The sequence below is a fragment of the Cinclus cinclus genome, chromosome 8 (genome assembly GCF_963662255.1).
Source record: "Cinclus cinclus chromosome 8, bCinCin1.1, whole genome shotgun sequence".
Classification (NCBI taxonomy): Eukaryota; Metazoa; Chordata; class Aves; order Passeriformes; family Cinclidae; genus Cinclus; species Cinclus cinclus.
The window spans coordinates 14,329,019-14,342,825 of record NC_085053.1 but is presented as its reverse complement, the minus strand read 5'-3'; the positions used below and the strand labels follow the sequence as shown (position 1 = coordinate 14,342,825).

The window sequence follows — 13,807 nt, the reverse complement described above, 5'->3', positions numbered from 1 at the left end:
ATTCCTGACAATCACTGTGGTGTATTATTGTAATGGCTGACATTCACAAATGTGCAGTTACATATTAAATAAAAATCACTCTGGACCATACTTGATACTTTATTAACTTAAAACATTATTCTAATAAATATGTACCAAGAAATGTAAGACACTCCATAAAATCTAAATAAGGACATTTACAAACTTGTTAACAAAGTAAAAACAGGTTTGTTTTTTTTTTTAACTGAGGTACATGCAGAGTTGTTAAGGCAAATTAGGTAAATTATATTTTTATAGTTAAGTCCTGCCCACCTCAGAAAGTTGCCCTTTAAAAATTAAAAAAAAAAAAAACAAAAACAAATATACAACTGATGCTATTGAGTAGCTATTTTCCAGTTATTAGAACAAGCCTAGAGTGTAGAAGCCAGTAATGGTTCTGGACAGAAAGTCTGTGCCTCCCTGGTGCTCCTGCCCTCCTAAGGCAGGTTCATGTGTTGGATTGGTTTCTAGTTCTAAGGCTTTGGGTTTTCTGCTGGTCTTTCACAAGCTTCCTTCTCCCTAGTGGATGTAGAGAGAAGTAACCCTCCACACTTCAAACGTACTGGCAGTTGAGCCTTGAACAGACAGAGATGGCTCAGGGAGGATAAAAATAACCTCTCTGTCACTGTTAATGCAGCTGATTTGCACCAGAATAAGTGAGAGTGGGATCAGACCCAAGCTGGTACCTTTGGTTAAAAACCAGCAAGATGTCAAACTGCACAGTCCTGATCCTCCAGGTTTTCCTGACAGGAAATCATCCAAGAGTGAACCCATTCAGCACTGAACTCAACCAGGGCAGGTGCTGGTGTCTCTGTGTCATTACCCCACGTAAACACTGTTATACCCATGTTTCCCTGCATGCTGATTCGAGCTACTGAAAACTTGAAGGGGTTCATGATGGCCGTGGGAGAAACACTTTTCAGCTTGCAGATATTTGGTAGCTTATCCATCTTTGAAGTATTAGGCTTTGTATCTAAAAGGTTTGTATTTCAGTGTTATTTCAGAAGCAACGAGGGGAAGAGAAGGAGAGAAACCCCAGCCTTTACTTTCCCCTTTCACAGTCACTCAGGTTGAGCTGTCAACACATGGCTCTGTCCTCTTCTTTCCTCCTTGAGCTCCTGTTCACAAAGGTAATGCCAGGGTCTGTGTTCAAGACAGGGCTTGGGTCCAGCAGGGAAGCCTGGGAGCTGTTCTCATAGTGTTGTAGGCGCTTTCTGTATTGTAGTTTGGACTCACTTCAAGCCGTGCTGTGTCTCCCGGTGTCTCCGTAAATCCACCTTTCGTTGGAAGCCTTTGCCGCACAGGTCACAACCAAAGGGCTTGAAGCCTGTGTGCTTCCGACTGTGGGTGATGAGGTTGGAGCTCTGACTAAAGGCTTTTCCACACACCTGGCACTTGTGAGGCTTCTCACCTGCAAGCAGAAGGTGGGAAAGAGAAAGGCTGTGAAAGAGGCAACATGCTGCTTTGGTGGGACCACAGCAAATATACACTGGTACTTAAAGCTTATCAAAGAGATTTTAATGTGATTACCAAAGAAGTCATTCTTACAAAAAAAACCATGCAGTTGGGCGCCCCAGAAAGAGCATAAGCTGAGCCTCCACTGCAGCTGAGCAGGCCTGGACTTGGGTGCACCTTCATTAGCCCAATATAGTCCTGGGAGTAACCTGAAGCACAGAGTGCTCTCAGGACACTACACTTTGTGAATATATTTGTCTGCATGGGCTCTGTGTGACTTAAACTGGCCTTGTGTCCTAGAAAACATGAGGAACTCCTGGAAAAGTGATGAATGCCTGACATCAATTACTATACCATCAGCATGAGGGCAGGTGGAATAGGTAGATAGAGGTTGTTAAAACAAACCCAGTGATCAGGGGTCTTGTCCCCAGGGGAGGTATGAGGGCCATTAAGTGAATCCTGAAGGATAGAGTTCATTCAGACATCTGTTCTCTCTGTTCCCCACACTGCACTCAGAGCCCTGAAGTTCTCCTGCACACAAATAATGTAAACAGGAATAAATGTAGCCTGTGGAACTTCTATAGAGGAGTCAGTAGCAAAACTCCATGGGAGCAGGATGTAAGTATATTTTCATACTGTTTATTATCAAATAACAAATAAAAGGGAACCCAACCACAATACTAAGCCAGATTTTCAGAGTGGCTTTGCACCTGCAGAACCCACTGGCTTCAGCTGGGAACAACAAACTCTTTGGGTGTTTGAAGATGAGATTCTTAGAATAAAAAACACACAACTAAATGTTCTGAAGGCTCATTTCACAAGTGTATGGTGCATATGAAAGGAATCTCTCATTCAGTTAAGGACCTGCTTTTATACTAGCAACTTAAAAGCCCAGGCACAGTTTCTGATCTCCAAGAAAATCTGACTGATTCAGAATTCGTCTGAAATTCTGATTAATCAAGCCTCATTTGAAAAAGTTACTATGGAAGTACTTGTATTACTTCATAAATAGTTCATTTTCATCCAACCTTCAGTGAAAAATCTTTATAAGTACATTTATTATTCTCTCCTTGACACCTAGAAAAGTCACAGCCAAGCAGTCCTACATGTAGTGCTATTTCTCTACGTATTTGCCCTTTTTAGGCTTCACCCTTTAGATCTGCTAGTGGCCACTGTCTGGAAAAAATATTTTGGTCATCTGAACTGTAGGTTTGGCCAGTACAACTGATTTTTAATGTCTACAGATTCTTCCATATCTTACACATTCATTTCCCTCTACTTCAAGTGAACAGTGCCTGTCTGAAAGGCAAGATACTCTTTTAATGATTTCTGATAAACCTGCCTTCTCGCTGAATATTTTTGAAACAATTTCCTTTGGTGATTCACCTGCACTTTATATTAGTTTCCATGTTTATTAGTAACAGTGAAACTTGAGAACTCAGCACCTCTCCTTCCATTCTGTATCAAACTACATCCATTTCTCAGAAAGTCCAGGTGGAAGTGCAGACAGTCTCTGAACAAATATTGAGACTAAGACCTAGGCCCTCCAGTTTAGTGTTTGATCTAGAGGAGGAGACTCCTGTTGTTCCTATTGTAAATTGGTAGATCCTGTAGTCAAATTCACCTGTCATTTTCCCAGGACTTCACCTGTAAATCAAGGCCACATTAATATAATACTTTACAAATCATCTTACACAAAAGCCCTTTGAATAAACATTGGTGGATCCTATTAAGGGAACACTGATTGGATTGCGAGGATTTTTGTAGGTTATTTTGCAGCTGCTGTTCATTAAACCACATGCAGATCACCTTCCTTTGCCCAAGTACAGCTCAGATAGCATGAACAGCAGCAGGACAGAGAAGCATAGGGAAGTGTGTGCGCTATCCCAGCTGAGGATGAATGGATTGCTGCAGAGAAATCTCTTCAGAAACCTGCTCTCATGCTGGGGCTGACACCAGCAGCTGCAGGGCTGACCTGTGTGAATGAAGGTGTGTTTCTTCATATCAGATTTCTGGTGGAACCGCTTCCCACAGTACTGGCACGGGTAGGGTCGGGTGTCTGAGTGGATGAGCAGGTGGGTGGACAGAGTAGAAGATCTCTTAAAACTCTTGCCACAAATCTTACAATCAAAGCTGCGTTCCTGCAGAGAGATGAGCCCAGACACACACATTACATCACACCAGTGATTCCGTCAGCAACAAACTGCCAGCAGCACATAAGAGTTGCCCCTTCCGCCTTAGGAAGAACTTACACTTCTGTAGTGAGCTGGACTGGTCTACACAGATGATAACACTGGCTTGATAGCAGCACCACATGATAAAAAAGATAATGCTTCCTCTCCTAGTGCTGTGCACTACTAAAATTTAATTGAACAGCTCTTCCTGCTGGCAGGAACAGCCAGGTGGGAGCAACCCAAATGGACTGGGCAGACTCTGCCAACACACTTTATCAGAGGCCTGAGACACAATCACTCCACTGGGAAGCCCAACAGCTGGAACACTGTTCAGAGGCCACCTCTCCACTGTACACAGGAAAGCGGGTGCCAAGGGCTGCTTGGGTCTCTTGGGAAATCCCTGCAGTAGACTTGAGTTCTGGCATGGTAACAACTAACTGCTTTTTGTAGTTCCCTTAAAATTCAAGTGAAAGGTATGTAGAGCACCTGGGACAAACAGCTTTTCAGCTTACTACTTTAATATATAAAACAAAATGCATTAAGATTCTACTGTCTCTCACCTCTCCCTCACACACGCTTCTCCATCAGTTTCTTATACCATATATCATCTCTTTGCCCATTGCACCTGCCTCTTCTTTCTATGCTTTCACACAATCACCTTCTTTATTTGGCTTTTAATGCATTCTCCCCAAAGTGCTGTCCCTTCCATGGCCATATTGTGCAGTGCTGCTCTTTTCACCATTGTTTGATGGATAGTGAGGTATCTCCCTTTATTGCGTGCTCTGCTGGTTGCATGCTTGCGAAATTATAAATTAAAAAACAAAAAAACATTGCTGTAACTCTATCCTCCAAAAGTCAATCTGAAGAAGGAAGATTTGCCAGGTCAAGTGGGTGGGGAAGGGGAAATATGGCATAGTATCAGCAGGTGGAAAATGTTACAAGTCCTCCTACCAAAATTAACCACCATATTCTTTTGGTGTGTGACTCAGTGTGTTGAGATGGGTGAAGTCAGTGCTCTATACCCAAATGGATGTTCAGATGTTCCCTGCACTGACAAAAATGACTACAAACAAGGGAAGACTTGCGTCTTTGTGGGAGGGAGGAGAAAGAATGAGGAGTGCTGCACCAGAAGAAAACACACTGAGTTGCTTTAGCTGTTAAAACAAAGCCAACATTGGCATTAAAGTTTCCAGCTCTGAGAGTGAACATTTATTATTTTCTGTTACTTCTGGAGTGCCAGAAGTAGCCGTTGCTTAATACAGACACATGTGAGGTCTGAAGAATGGAAACAAAGCCTGTATTCTTTAATTACCTGATTAGCTCCTTTGCACACTAACTGGCCACCCTTTCCTCTGATTGTCACCATATTCTTCACCTACAACTGCCCACTGCAGCCCTCTCATGTCCTCTTCCCCTCCTCAGTTTAGGTCCCTACCTCCTTGCCCTGTATTTGCCTTCGTGGCTTCCCCAGCCAGCAGAATAGAGCAGCTGGCCCTGGCCCCCAGCCGTCCATCCTGGCAGCCTGCCTGCTCTCACCTGCGAGTGCACAGCCTTGTGCTGCTCCAGGCTGACTGCATGGCCGAAGGTCTTGCCACACATGTCACAGGCAAAGGGCCTTGTGCCACTGTGTGAGCGGCGCACATGTACCTCAAGGCCATGCGGTGTGGAGAAGACCTGAGGAAAGAGAGTACACAGCGTCAAGTTTGCCAGGGAGAAAGGGCTGGGGAAGAGTCATATCCAGTGTGGGAGAAAGGGATCCCTACCTTGCTGCACTTGACACACTTGTAAGAGCCAGTACTGATGAGCAGTGGGCGGCACAAAAGGTCAGACTCTACTTTGATGCCCCCTGATCCTTTCTCCTGCTGCAGCCCAGGTTGTGTTTCAGGATAGAGTCCAGGAGCTGCTGCTGGTGGCCGCTCAAACAGCCCCGGGCCCGGGGAGCTGAAGTCACCATACAGTCCCAGGGAGGAGCCACACTCGGCACCATAGAGGGTGGGCTCGGAGCCTCGGTCGCAGAAGAGCCCCAGGGCTGAGGTCCGCTCCAGCGTCGGGCAGGGCCGGTAGCTTTGCACAAGGTGCCTGAGCTCGGAGCCACCCAGGCTGTTCCACATGTACGGTTTGAAGGGCACCGAGAAAGGGGGTGCTTCATCTAGGGATGGACACACAGATCTCTCCGAGGCTGTGGAAACACAAGGGCATGGGAATTGGTGCACTTCACAATCCACACTATAATGAGGCAGAACAGCCTCAGCACTCAGGCTTATGTCCAGAGCCTGACTGCTGTACTGCACTTTAAGCCTGCCCTTTCATCTCAAGGGGAGAACATTTTATATTGTATTTATATTTTGTATAGGGTCTGAGCGTCCAGTACTACCTACTTGCCCAGTGTCCCAGCCAAATTATTGAAACCCAACACCAATTTTGTCTACCTCCATCTCTGGATACCTGGCTGTGTACACACTCATCTGACCAGCAAGACTCTAAACAATTCAGTCTGCAACTTCCCATAGTTTCATCTGCAGCTTCTTGGAAACATGTATCTACCATGTCCCAAGATGGACATCAAAGCTGACAGTCCACATGTTTAATCTCCAGTGGAGATCATACACACATACAAATTATATATACGTGTGCGCGCAAGTATAACATTACAGAGGTGCCAGACACAACAAATGTGCTAAGATTTACCTGGTCAACAAAATGAAAAAATCTCATTGCATAATTTAATGCCCAAATCTAGTCTCTCAGCTTCATGCCACAATTGACCATAACTATATTACAGCATAACTTAAGTAACACCTTCTGAGGTGCTTGCATGTTATTCTTCACTTTTTCAGGAAAAAAAAAAAAATTAGTCCTCCTCATCTAAAAGAAAATCATGGATTTTTCAGATTGCTCTGAGGTTCTCCATATAAAGAAATTGAATCCACCCAAAACACAGAGCTTTGTAAAATCATTGGGATGTGCGACATTAAAACCTGAAGACACAAACCCATTCTCTTAGCAGTCGTAATCAAAACAAATTTCCACCAGGGCAAGCTCAAATGGCTTCAGCACGCTCCAAGAGGCTTGCCTTCAGCAGTGGCATCTGACCAATGCAGTGGGCACATGAATCACACTTGAGGGCCCATAGCAGAGGGCATACAATGACAGGAGCACAGCCTTTGAGAGGAGTGTGAAGGCACAAGGAGCCTCACATGGAGAAAAGCCCAACCGAGCATGGAACATGAGGCACCAGACCCCAACTGCGTCTGCCAGAGATGCTGATTAATGCCCGAGGTGCACTGCTTTCACTCCTCATCATAGCAGGCAGCAGCACTGGAAGAGTCAACTGTCCCCACTGGACAACAATTTTAGAGAGCCAAGGAAGAGATGAATCAATTAACTACTGAAATGCTGATGCCTTCATAGAGACATTGGCATCCCTTATAACTTGGGCTTCCAGAGTAACCTCTCTTAACCAGAAGCTTGTCCACCCACAATGGATCTCTTACTTATTCATGTCAGCTCTCATGGCTTTGGCAAACCAAGATAAATGGGAGTGGACTAAGGAAAGAAGGCATGGTCTCTCGGGCTATTCATTTGGATAGGCAAGTGATCACTGAGGGGTTACAGAAGGCAGTAGGAAAAAAGGCTGAAACTGAGCTTTGAATGACTTGAGTTTTTCCTATCTTTTACATAATTTCAGATGTTAACAGTCTCAAATTCTTCCATTGAAATTAGCAATCTTTTGGTTGGACATATATGCACACATGCCAGCTGGGACATTTGAAGAGAATGATGAAATCAAATTAGCTGACATGGTGTTCAGCATGATTTTTCCTGTTCTGCAAAGTTGTGGTCAGCATCGTATCATCTATCTTGTGTCTTTGCAACCAGTTTCAGTGTTGCCATCTCTCACGATTTTATCACAAAATTCAAACCTATCTTGAAGTCCCAAGAAGAACTTAAAATGGCATGATTTCATCAGACCCTCAGCTTTGCTTTTGTTTGTTCTTGTTGTAACTTTATTTTTTCCTTTTAAAGTCAACTTATATCTCAAACTCTAAGAAAAGCATGAAAACATAAGCCCTCAACATTTCAACACTAGAACTGAATATCCATAAGGTATTATTTACAGTCTTGATTTCTGAGCCAGTTCATTGAGTGAGAGGGAAGGCTGACCTGATTTTTGAGCCCTTGGAATTGGCAATACAGTATACAGTGAACATTGCACCACAGATGAGTTTGCGTGCAATGTTCCCTCCATCACCTGACATGCTTTGGAGCCCTTTCAAGCACAGATGCAGGGGAGTTCCTCACGTTATACTCAAGCTGTCCAAGCTCAGTGGCAAAGCAACCTCCAAACCCTGCTCTGCCAAACTGCGGGGCATTTCTGTGTGTGCCTCTTCTGCACAGCATCTAGGGGGGAGCAGAGACTGAGAGAAATATTCTCCCTCATTTTCCTAGAAATTCTGTGCAGCCATTATAGAGACTACTTCTGGGAGAAAAAAAAACCACATTGCTTGTTTTTGAAGGCAAGACAAACTCAACCTTAAATGGTAGGGAACAGATTGATGTGCACAGCAAAGAAAGATTCAAGTGTCCTCTTACACAAAACACCACACTTTCTGCACAACTCCATTATAACCAGGAAAAGTCTCTCTCCTTCTGCAGCATCAACAGGCTCATCAGGAGATACTAATACTGCTGCACTGAGCTCCTATGCACCTTGTGCATATGCACATGCATGTGATTACAGACACATGTAGAAAGTGAGGCTAAATAACAAAGTGATTTGTACTGATGGAGTTAACAGGTACCATGTCTGTATGTTGTATGACCACCTGCATCAGCAGCACAGCTCAAAGGCAAAAGTGAAATAAATACAGCTTTCACTACATATTGAAGTGCAACCTGCACCTATGTTCACTTCTAGAGACAAGGAAGTGGTAGTACTGCTCACTACATGTGCCTTCACCATGATTTAGAACCATCTTTTCTCATCTGCTCTGCCTGGCAAAGCAAAAAAAACATGTCCCATCCAAACACAATTGTAGGAATGCAGTCTCTCACCACTGCATCTTGCAGAAGTGACCTAGACACAAATTCCAGCTTCGCACTGAATCTGACAAAGCAGCTGGAAGGCAGAGGAGCTGGAGGAGGTGAGCTGTGGGAGGAAGCCCAGCTATCTAATCCTGTTGCCACTGCCTTAATCATTAATATAACAGCACCTCTCTCAATGCACTGAGATTCATTTAATAGAGCTCTTAGAGTACTTGAGTCCCATACCTTCCTGGACCTCCTGTGAATGGGATTAGATAGCCCCAGGACTGCCCACCCCACCCTAAAAAATCTTCATCTGGGGACATCATCCTCATTTTGTAAAGTTATCTTCCCTGGATAGCCTGATGGTTGGCTCGGAGCTGATGAATCCCACAGTGAGGAAGAAATGAGAGGGATGGAGGAAAAGCCAGAGCAGATCTGGTAAAATACCTGCTCTATTTTACATCTGTCTTTTTGATACCTCATGAAAATGGTCTGTTTCCTGTGCAGAAATTGTAGTTATTTGGGAAAGGAGAAGCAGGAAAAATTCATTAGAACAAAAATTACACACATTGCTACAGTCTGTGCAGAAATATTACCAGAAGAGTAAAGCTTTTGGTCTGGTATGTAATTTGCACAGACTGTAAGTGTCCTGTGGCTGATCCTGGACAACATTTTGAATGCCCCCTCAAAGGAGCTTAGGACTCTTGAAAGAAAATGAGGCTTTAAAAATGCAAATCCACATCATTACAATCAGCCATTCATATGCAAGGACACTATAAAGGCAAGTGGGAAATGGTGGCAAACCGGGATGAAGTATTTGTTTGCTGGTGTCGGCTGTCAGTCGGTAAAGCTGACACAATTTTTCCTTCATCAAGACAAAAACTGTCCTTTTTTCCAACTGTCTCTTTTTAATCGAGGCAATAAAAAGCGGATATATATATATATACACACACACATATTTTTGTTCTAAAATGACACCGCTGTATTTTTAAACGAGATAAGTATTTGTGCCAGGCTGGGGACAGCATCTCCCATTGCTCCAACCACATCAAAGGCAGGACAGGGGAGCTAGAGACAGACACTGCAGCCATAAGTGTGAGTTTCCTGGATTTGGGGTGTTTAAATCTGACTGTCATTGGGGTTTTTTTCCTCTGGTTTTTACAAATGTGTTTTTAGAAAATAAAAATAAATATTAAACCAAACCAAACAAACAAGAAAAAAACAGAAACAAAACAAAAACAACAATAACAAAAACCAAACAAACAAACAAAAACAAATAGCAGAAGAGAGGGGGACAGGGAAAGGGAGAGCTAGGTATTTTTTATAGGCAAGAGGCAAGAAATATCCTGAAATGGTGTTAGGAAAAATGTCTAGCAGGTTGTACAAAACAGAAAATCAGCTGTTTACTACAGATATATAGATTGCCTGTACTGTCTTAAAAGACTTTAAAACTCTGTGTAGGCACGACCCTGTAGGAGAATGCTGGGACTTTTTAAACATAACCCGGCTTGCCTCTAACAATTAACACAAACCAAAAAAATCAACACCCGATGTCATAACAACTTTTCTACAGCCTGTCACCCACTGCTCCCTCAGCAGCACGGTACGAGCTGGAAAAGCAACCCAAAAGAGGTAACCTGAAAACGAGTAGAAGGAACAGATTCTGGTAAATATGGGGGGGGGGGGGGTTTAAAAGGGACAGGCAAATTCGTCCCTTCGACTCGTTTGTGGTGGTGGCGCCTAGCCATGAGATGCATGCTCCACTGCCCGACGGCACGGGCACGGATATGCAGTCAGACCCTCGCTGAGCGCTGCTCGCCCCAGTCCTACCTGGCGAGACGGAGGGCGAGGGAGGTCTCCAGAAATCCTCGAACTCGGACACTCTGTCACAGACACTGCCCTCGCAGCTGGGCGCTGACTCGGAGGTACCATCAGCAGCCTCGGTAAGGTGGGATTCCGGGGAAAAGCGCCCCTGAGCAGGCACCGCATCGGGCAGGGCGGTGCGGCACAGCTCCGTGTCTTCGGGAATCTTGCTGTCTGCAGGGCAAAGGAAAAGAGGGAATTCCCTCAGTGTGGGTCCGTGGTGGGAGCCAGCCTCCTCCCGCTCCCGCCAAGGTTTGATGCCCGACTCTCCAAACCCGCATCAAACCACTCCGGCGTCCCCCAGGGCCTGCAGAGCGACCGCCCGGTGCCGCGAGCACCGGGGGTGATGTCGGGCGGGTGGGCAGTCTCCGAGTGAGGCTGCGACCGAGGGACTCCTACCTGCACAGATCTGGGCCAGCACCGTCTCCAGACGCAGGCTATAGTCCTCGTCGGCGGAGCGAGGCTGGTGGTAGCTGTGCGCTTTCTTGCTCTTCACTAGGAAGGACCTCGGCATGGTGGGGTGCTGCCCCGGGCGGCACTGCTGCGCTCCCTCTCTAAGCGTCGGGCACGGCGGGGAGCGTCACCCCCGAATCTCCTGCGGGGCGGCGGCGGGGAGGCGACCTGCGGAAAGGCGCCGCGCCCGCCGGTGAGGGCCAGGGGCGCCGGCCAGGAGGGGCCGCTCGCCAGGGGCGGTGCGCCAGGTGGTGGCGCGCAGGTGGCTCTGGCCACCGCCCCCGGCCCCGCTCGCCTCGCCCCCTCTTCCAGGAGCGCTGATAACTCAGCCTCTAACCGCCCTCAGCCAAAACCTTTTACCCCCTTCCTCCCACCGTGGCCCTGGGGCCGCCCCGGCCACGCTCCGACGGCTGCTGCTGGATTGCGGGGAACAGGCAATAACAGCAGCTGGGCACCGTTCTTCGGACGAGCGGGGGCTGAGGGAGCCGCGGTCCGACGTTATCCTGTCCCTCCAAGTGGGCGCACCGCGTCTCCGTGTGTGCCCCTGCGCCGGCAGCCACGGTAGAAGAAGCGACGACAAATATTCTGTACGAAACAGCTTATCACATCCCAGCACCCTGGACGGGCTGGCCGGCGCAGGGTTGTTACCGGGACGGGAGGGGGAGTCGTTGCAAACCCGACAGCCCAAACCTGGCGCCTGAGAGGCTGTTGCTGTCGGAGGGACTGATTCACCCATCCCGCGCGAACCACGATAACATGAAACCGAACAAAACGGAATCTCTCCTGCAGCCCGCAGCTGTCGGCGCCGCGCCGCCTTGCAGCTGCGGGCATCGAAAGCCGGGGCGGGGAAAGGAGACGTGGTGGAAAACCTCCTGTGGGAGTCGGGGGGACGAGTTAAACGAAACTATCCCTAGCCGACTCCTCGCGGGAAGGCTGGAGAGGTTCATTCGAACCCATCCAGCACCGGGTCTCTGCCTTTACACTCGACTATGCAAATAGCGAGCTTAATCCACGTTCTTTTGGGGGACTTCGGAGGGTTGCAAACGGGGAAGAGAGGGAATGAGCCCAGCCCGTCAGATGGGACCCAGGAACTGCCCCGCAGGTGGCGGCACTCTCTGCGCCACAAAGCTCCGGCCCGTCCGCACCCGGCAGGGGCAGGGCTGCTCAGCGCTGCTTGGGAGGCGCCGCCCCCCCCGGCACGGAGCCGGGTGGGAGCATTGCTGTCCAGACCCACCTGTGCCTGCGTTCATCCTTGATCAGGGGCTAGCAGCCAGCGGGCCCGCGGGGGGGGCAGCAAAATCAAAGCGGCCTGATAACGCGTTACCCGCCCGCTCCCCGACAGCAACGGCCGCCGCAGCCTCTGGGGACTCCGGGCCTTTTCTGCCTCGTGTTTCCCTCCAAAAAGTCACACCGCGGAGGCGCCGCCAGCTTCCCAAGGCCGGAGGTGGCCAGGCAGGTGCCAAGCCCGTGGGAAGACGAGTCCCGCAGCCCACCTGGCCGCTGTTCTCTCTATGCTCCCTCTGGCCGCGCCCGGCCAGAGGCCGTCGCTGCGTGAGCGCGGGGTCCCAGCCGAGAGGAGAGGGGTCAATACCGCCCCGGCCCGCCCGCCGGCAGCTGCCCACGCGAGGCGAGAGAAGCGAGAACGCTTACCCATTTTGGAGGGCTGAAGGAAGCTGGGCTGTGGACGGGGTATGCGCGGCAGCCTCCTAGTTTGTATGACTTTAAATTTAGCCTTCCTTTAACGAGCAATGGTGCTTGAGTTGGCCTTTATTTTTTTTTTTTTTTGGCTTTAACTTTTCTGTCTCTCTCAACTCCTTCAGAGCTCGGCCCCCTAAACCACAAATTCCACTTCCTGAGCGTTAGTTAGGAGCTTCTACCAAAAAAAAAAAAAAAAAAAAAGTTACAAAAAGCGCCAAAGCCTCACAAATCAGTAGTGTTCCCCGCCTCTGTTTCTCTCTCAATTTTCCTTAAATGAAAACGTCTTACCGTATTCCACCTCACAGAGCTCGCTGAAGTGACTGACATCTTAGTGTCATTCTGGAATCGGGCGTTTCGTTTTTCTCGGGGTTCTGCTCTAGAAATTACACATATCTATCTGAACTATTCTTGGATCCCCTTCGACTTCCGCAACGAGAACAAGTCACAGATTCAAAACACAGATTGATTCGGGCGGGCAGAGGGCAGGGGCTGGGGCAGCCGGCGCCCGCCCTGCCGTGCCCGCTCCGCGCCGCATCCGCCGCCCTTGGCGCGGAGTAGGGGAACACACCTCCCACCGCCATCGGGCCGCGCGTGGCGTTGTAATCGGGGATAAGGCCGGGCCCTGGGCGACGGAGACCTCTCCTAGACTAGAAATAACTTGTTGTGGAAAACTCTTCTGGGATAAATACGCCCAACGGCGCTGAAAATACCTTAAGACCCAAGCCTAGAGGTTTGCTCATTTCCCTTCGGATTTAGGTAATGGTTAAATATGGAAGGGGTAGGCGAGAGGTGTCGTCCCCCCGTCCCGTTCCCCCCCCCCCCCCCCCCCCCTCCTCCGGCTACTATTGCTTGACAGCGATTCAAACACTAAGGCGAAAGCGCAGCGGAGCCGGGCAAGTGGGAAGAGATTGCCCTCCTCATCTGCGTGCCGCTGCTCAGGTGCTAACTCGGGGAGGATCCGTGGGGCACCGGCGACGAGCACAGTAACGGGATTCGTGTCAGGCAGCATCCTGCCCCTGTGGGGACCCCTGCGTTGCACAACGGGGAAGCCTGCTCCTTTCTGCAAAAAGAAAAATGTTGTTTGCCTTGCTTTAAGCACATACGTGTCCCCAAAATAT

The 13,807-nt window shown here is 48.3% G+C and overlaps 1 protein-coding gene across 1 annotated transcript; it reads right to left on the bottom strand.

Moving 5' to 3' along the window:
* Positions 1–1,250: 1,250 nt before the first annotated feature.
* Positions 1,251–11,052, bottom strand: GFI1 (growth factor independent 1 transcriptional repressor). The gene is made up of 7 exons (XM_062497466.1): positions 10,877–11,052; position 10,805; positions 10,506–10,647; positions 5,411–5,826; positions 5,184–5,321; positions 3,449–3,614; positions 1,251–1,429 (listed from the first exon to the last, which is right to left on the bottom strand). Exons 1-7 carry the CDS (start codon positions 11,050–11,052, stop codon positions 1,251–1,253), a joined length of 1,218 nt encoding a protein of 405 aa, XP_062353450.1.
* Between the last annotated feature and the right edge of the window lie 2,755 nt (positions 11,053–13,807).

Coding starts and splice junctions, on each gene's coding strand:
- GFI1 (XM_062497466.1), bottom strand. CDS start 11,052: ATGCCGAGGTCCTTCCTAGTGAAGAGCAAGAAAGCGCACAGCTACCAC. Junction 5,322..5,410: donor AGTGTGTCAAGTGCAGCAAG/GTAGGGATCCCT, acceptor CTCTTTCCTCAG/GTCTTCTCCACACCGCATGG. Junction 1,430..3,448: donor ACACACCTTCATTCACACAG/GTCAGCCCTGCA, acceptor TTCTGCTTGCAG/GTGAGAAGCCTCACAAGTGC.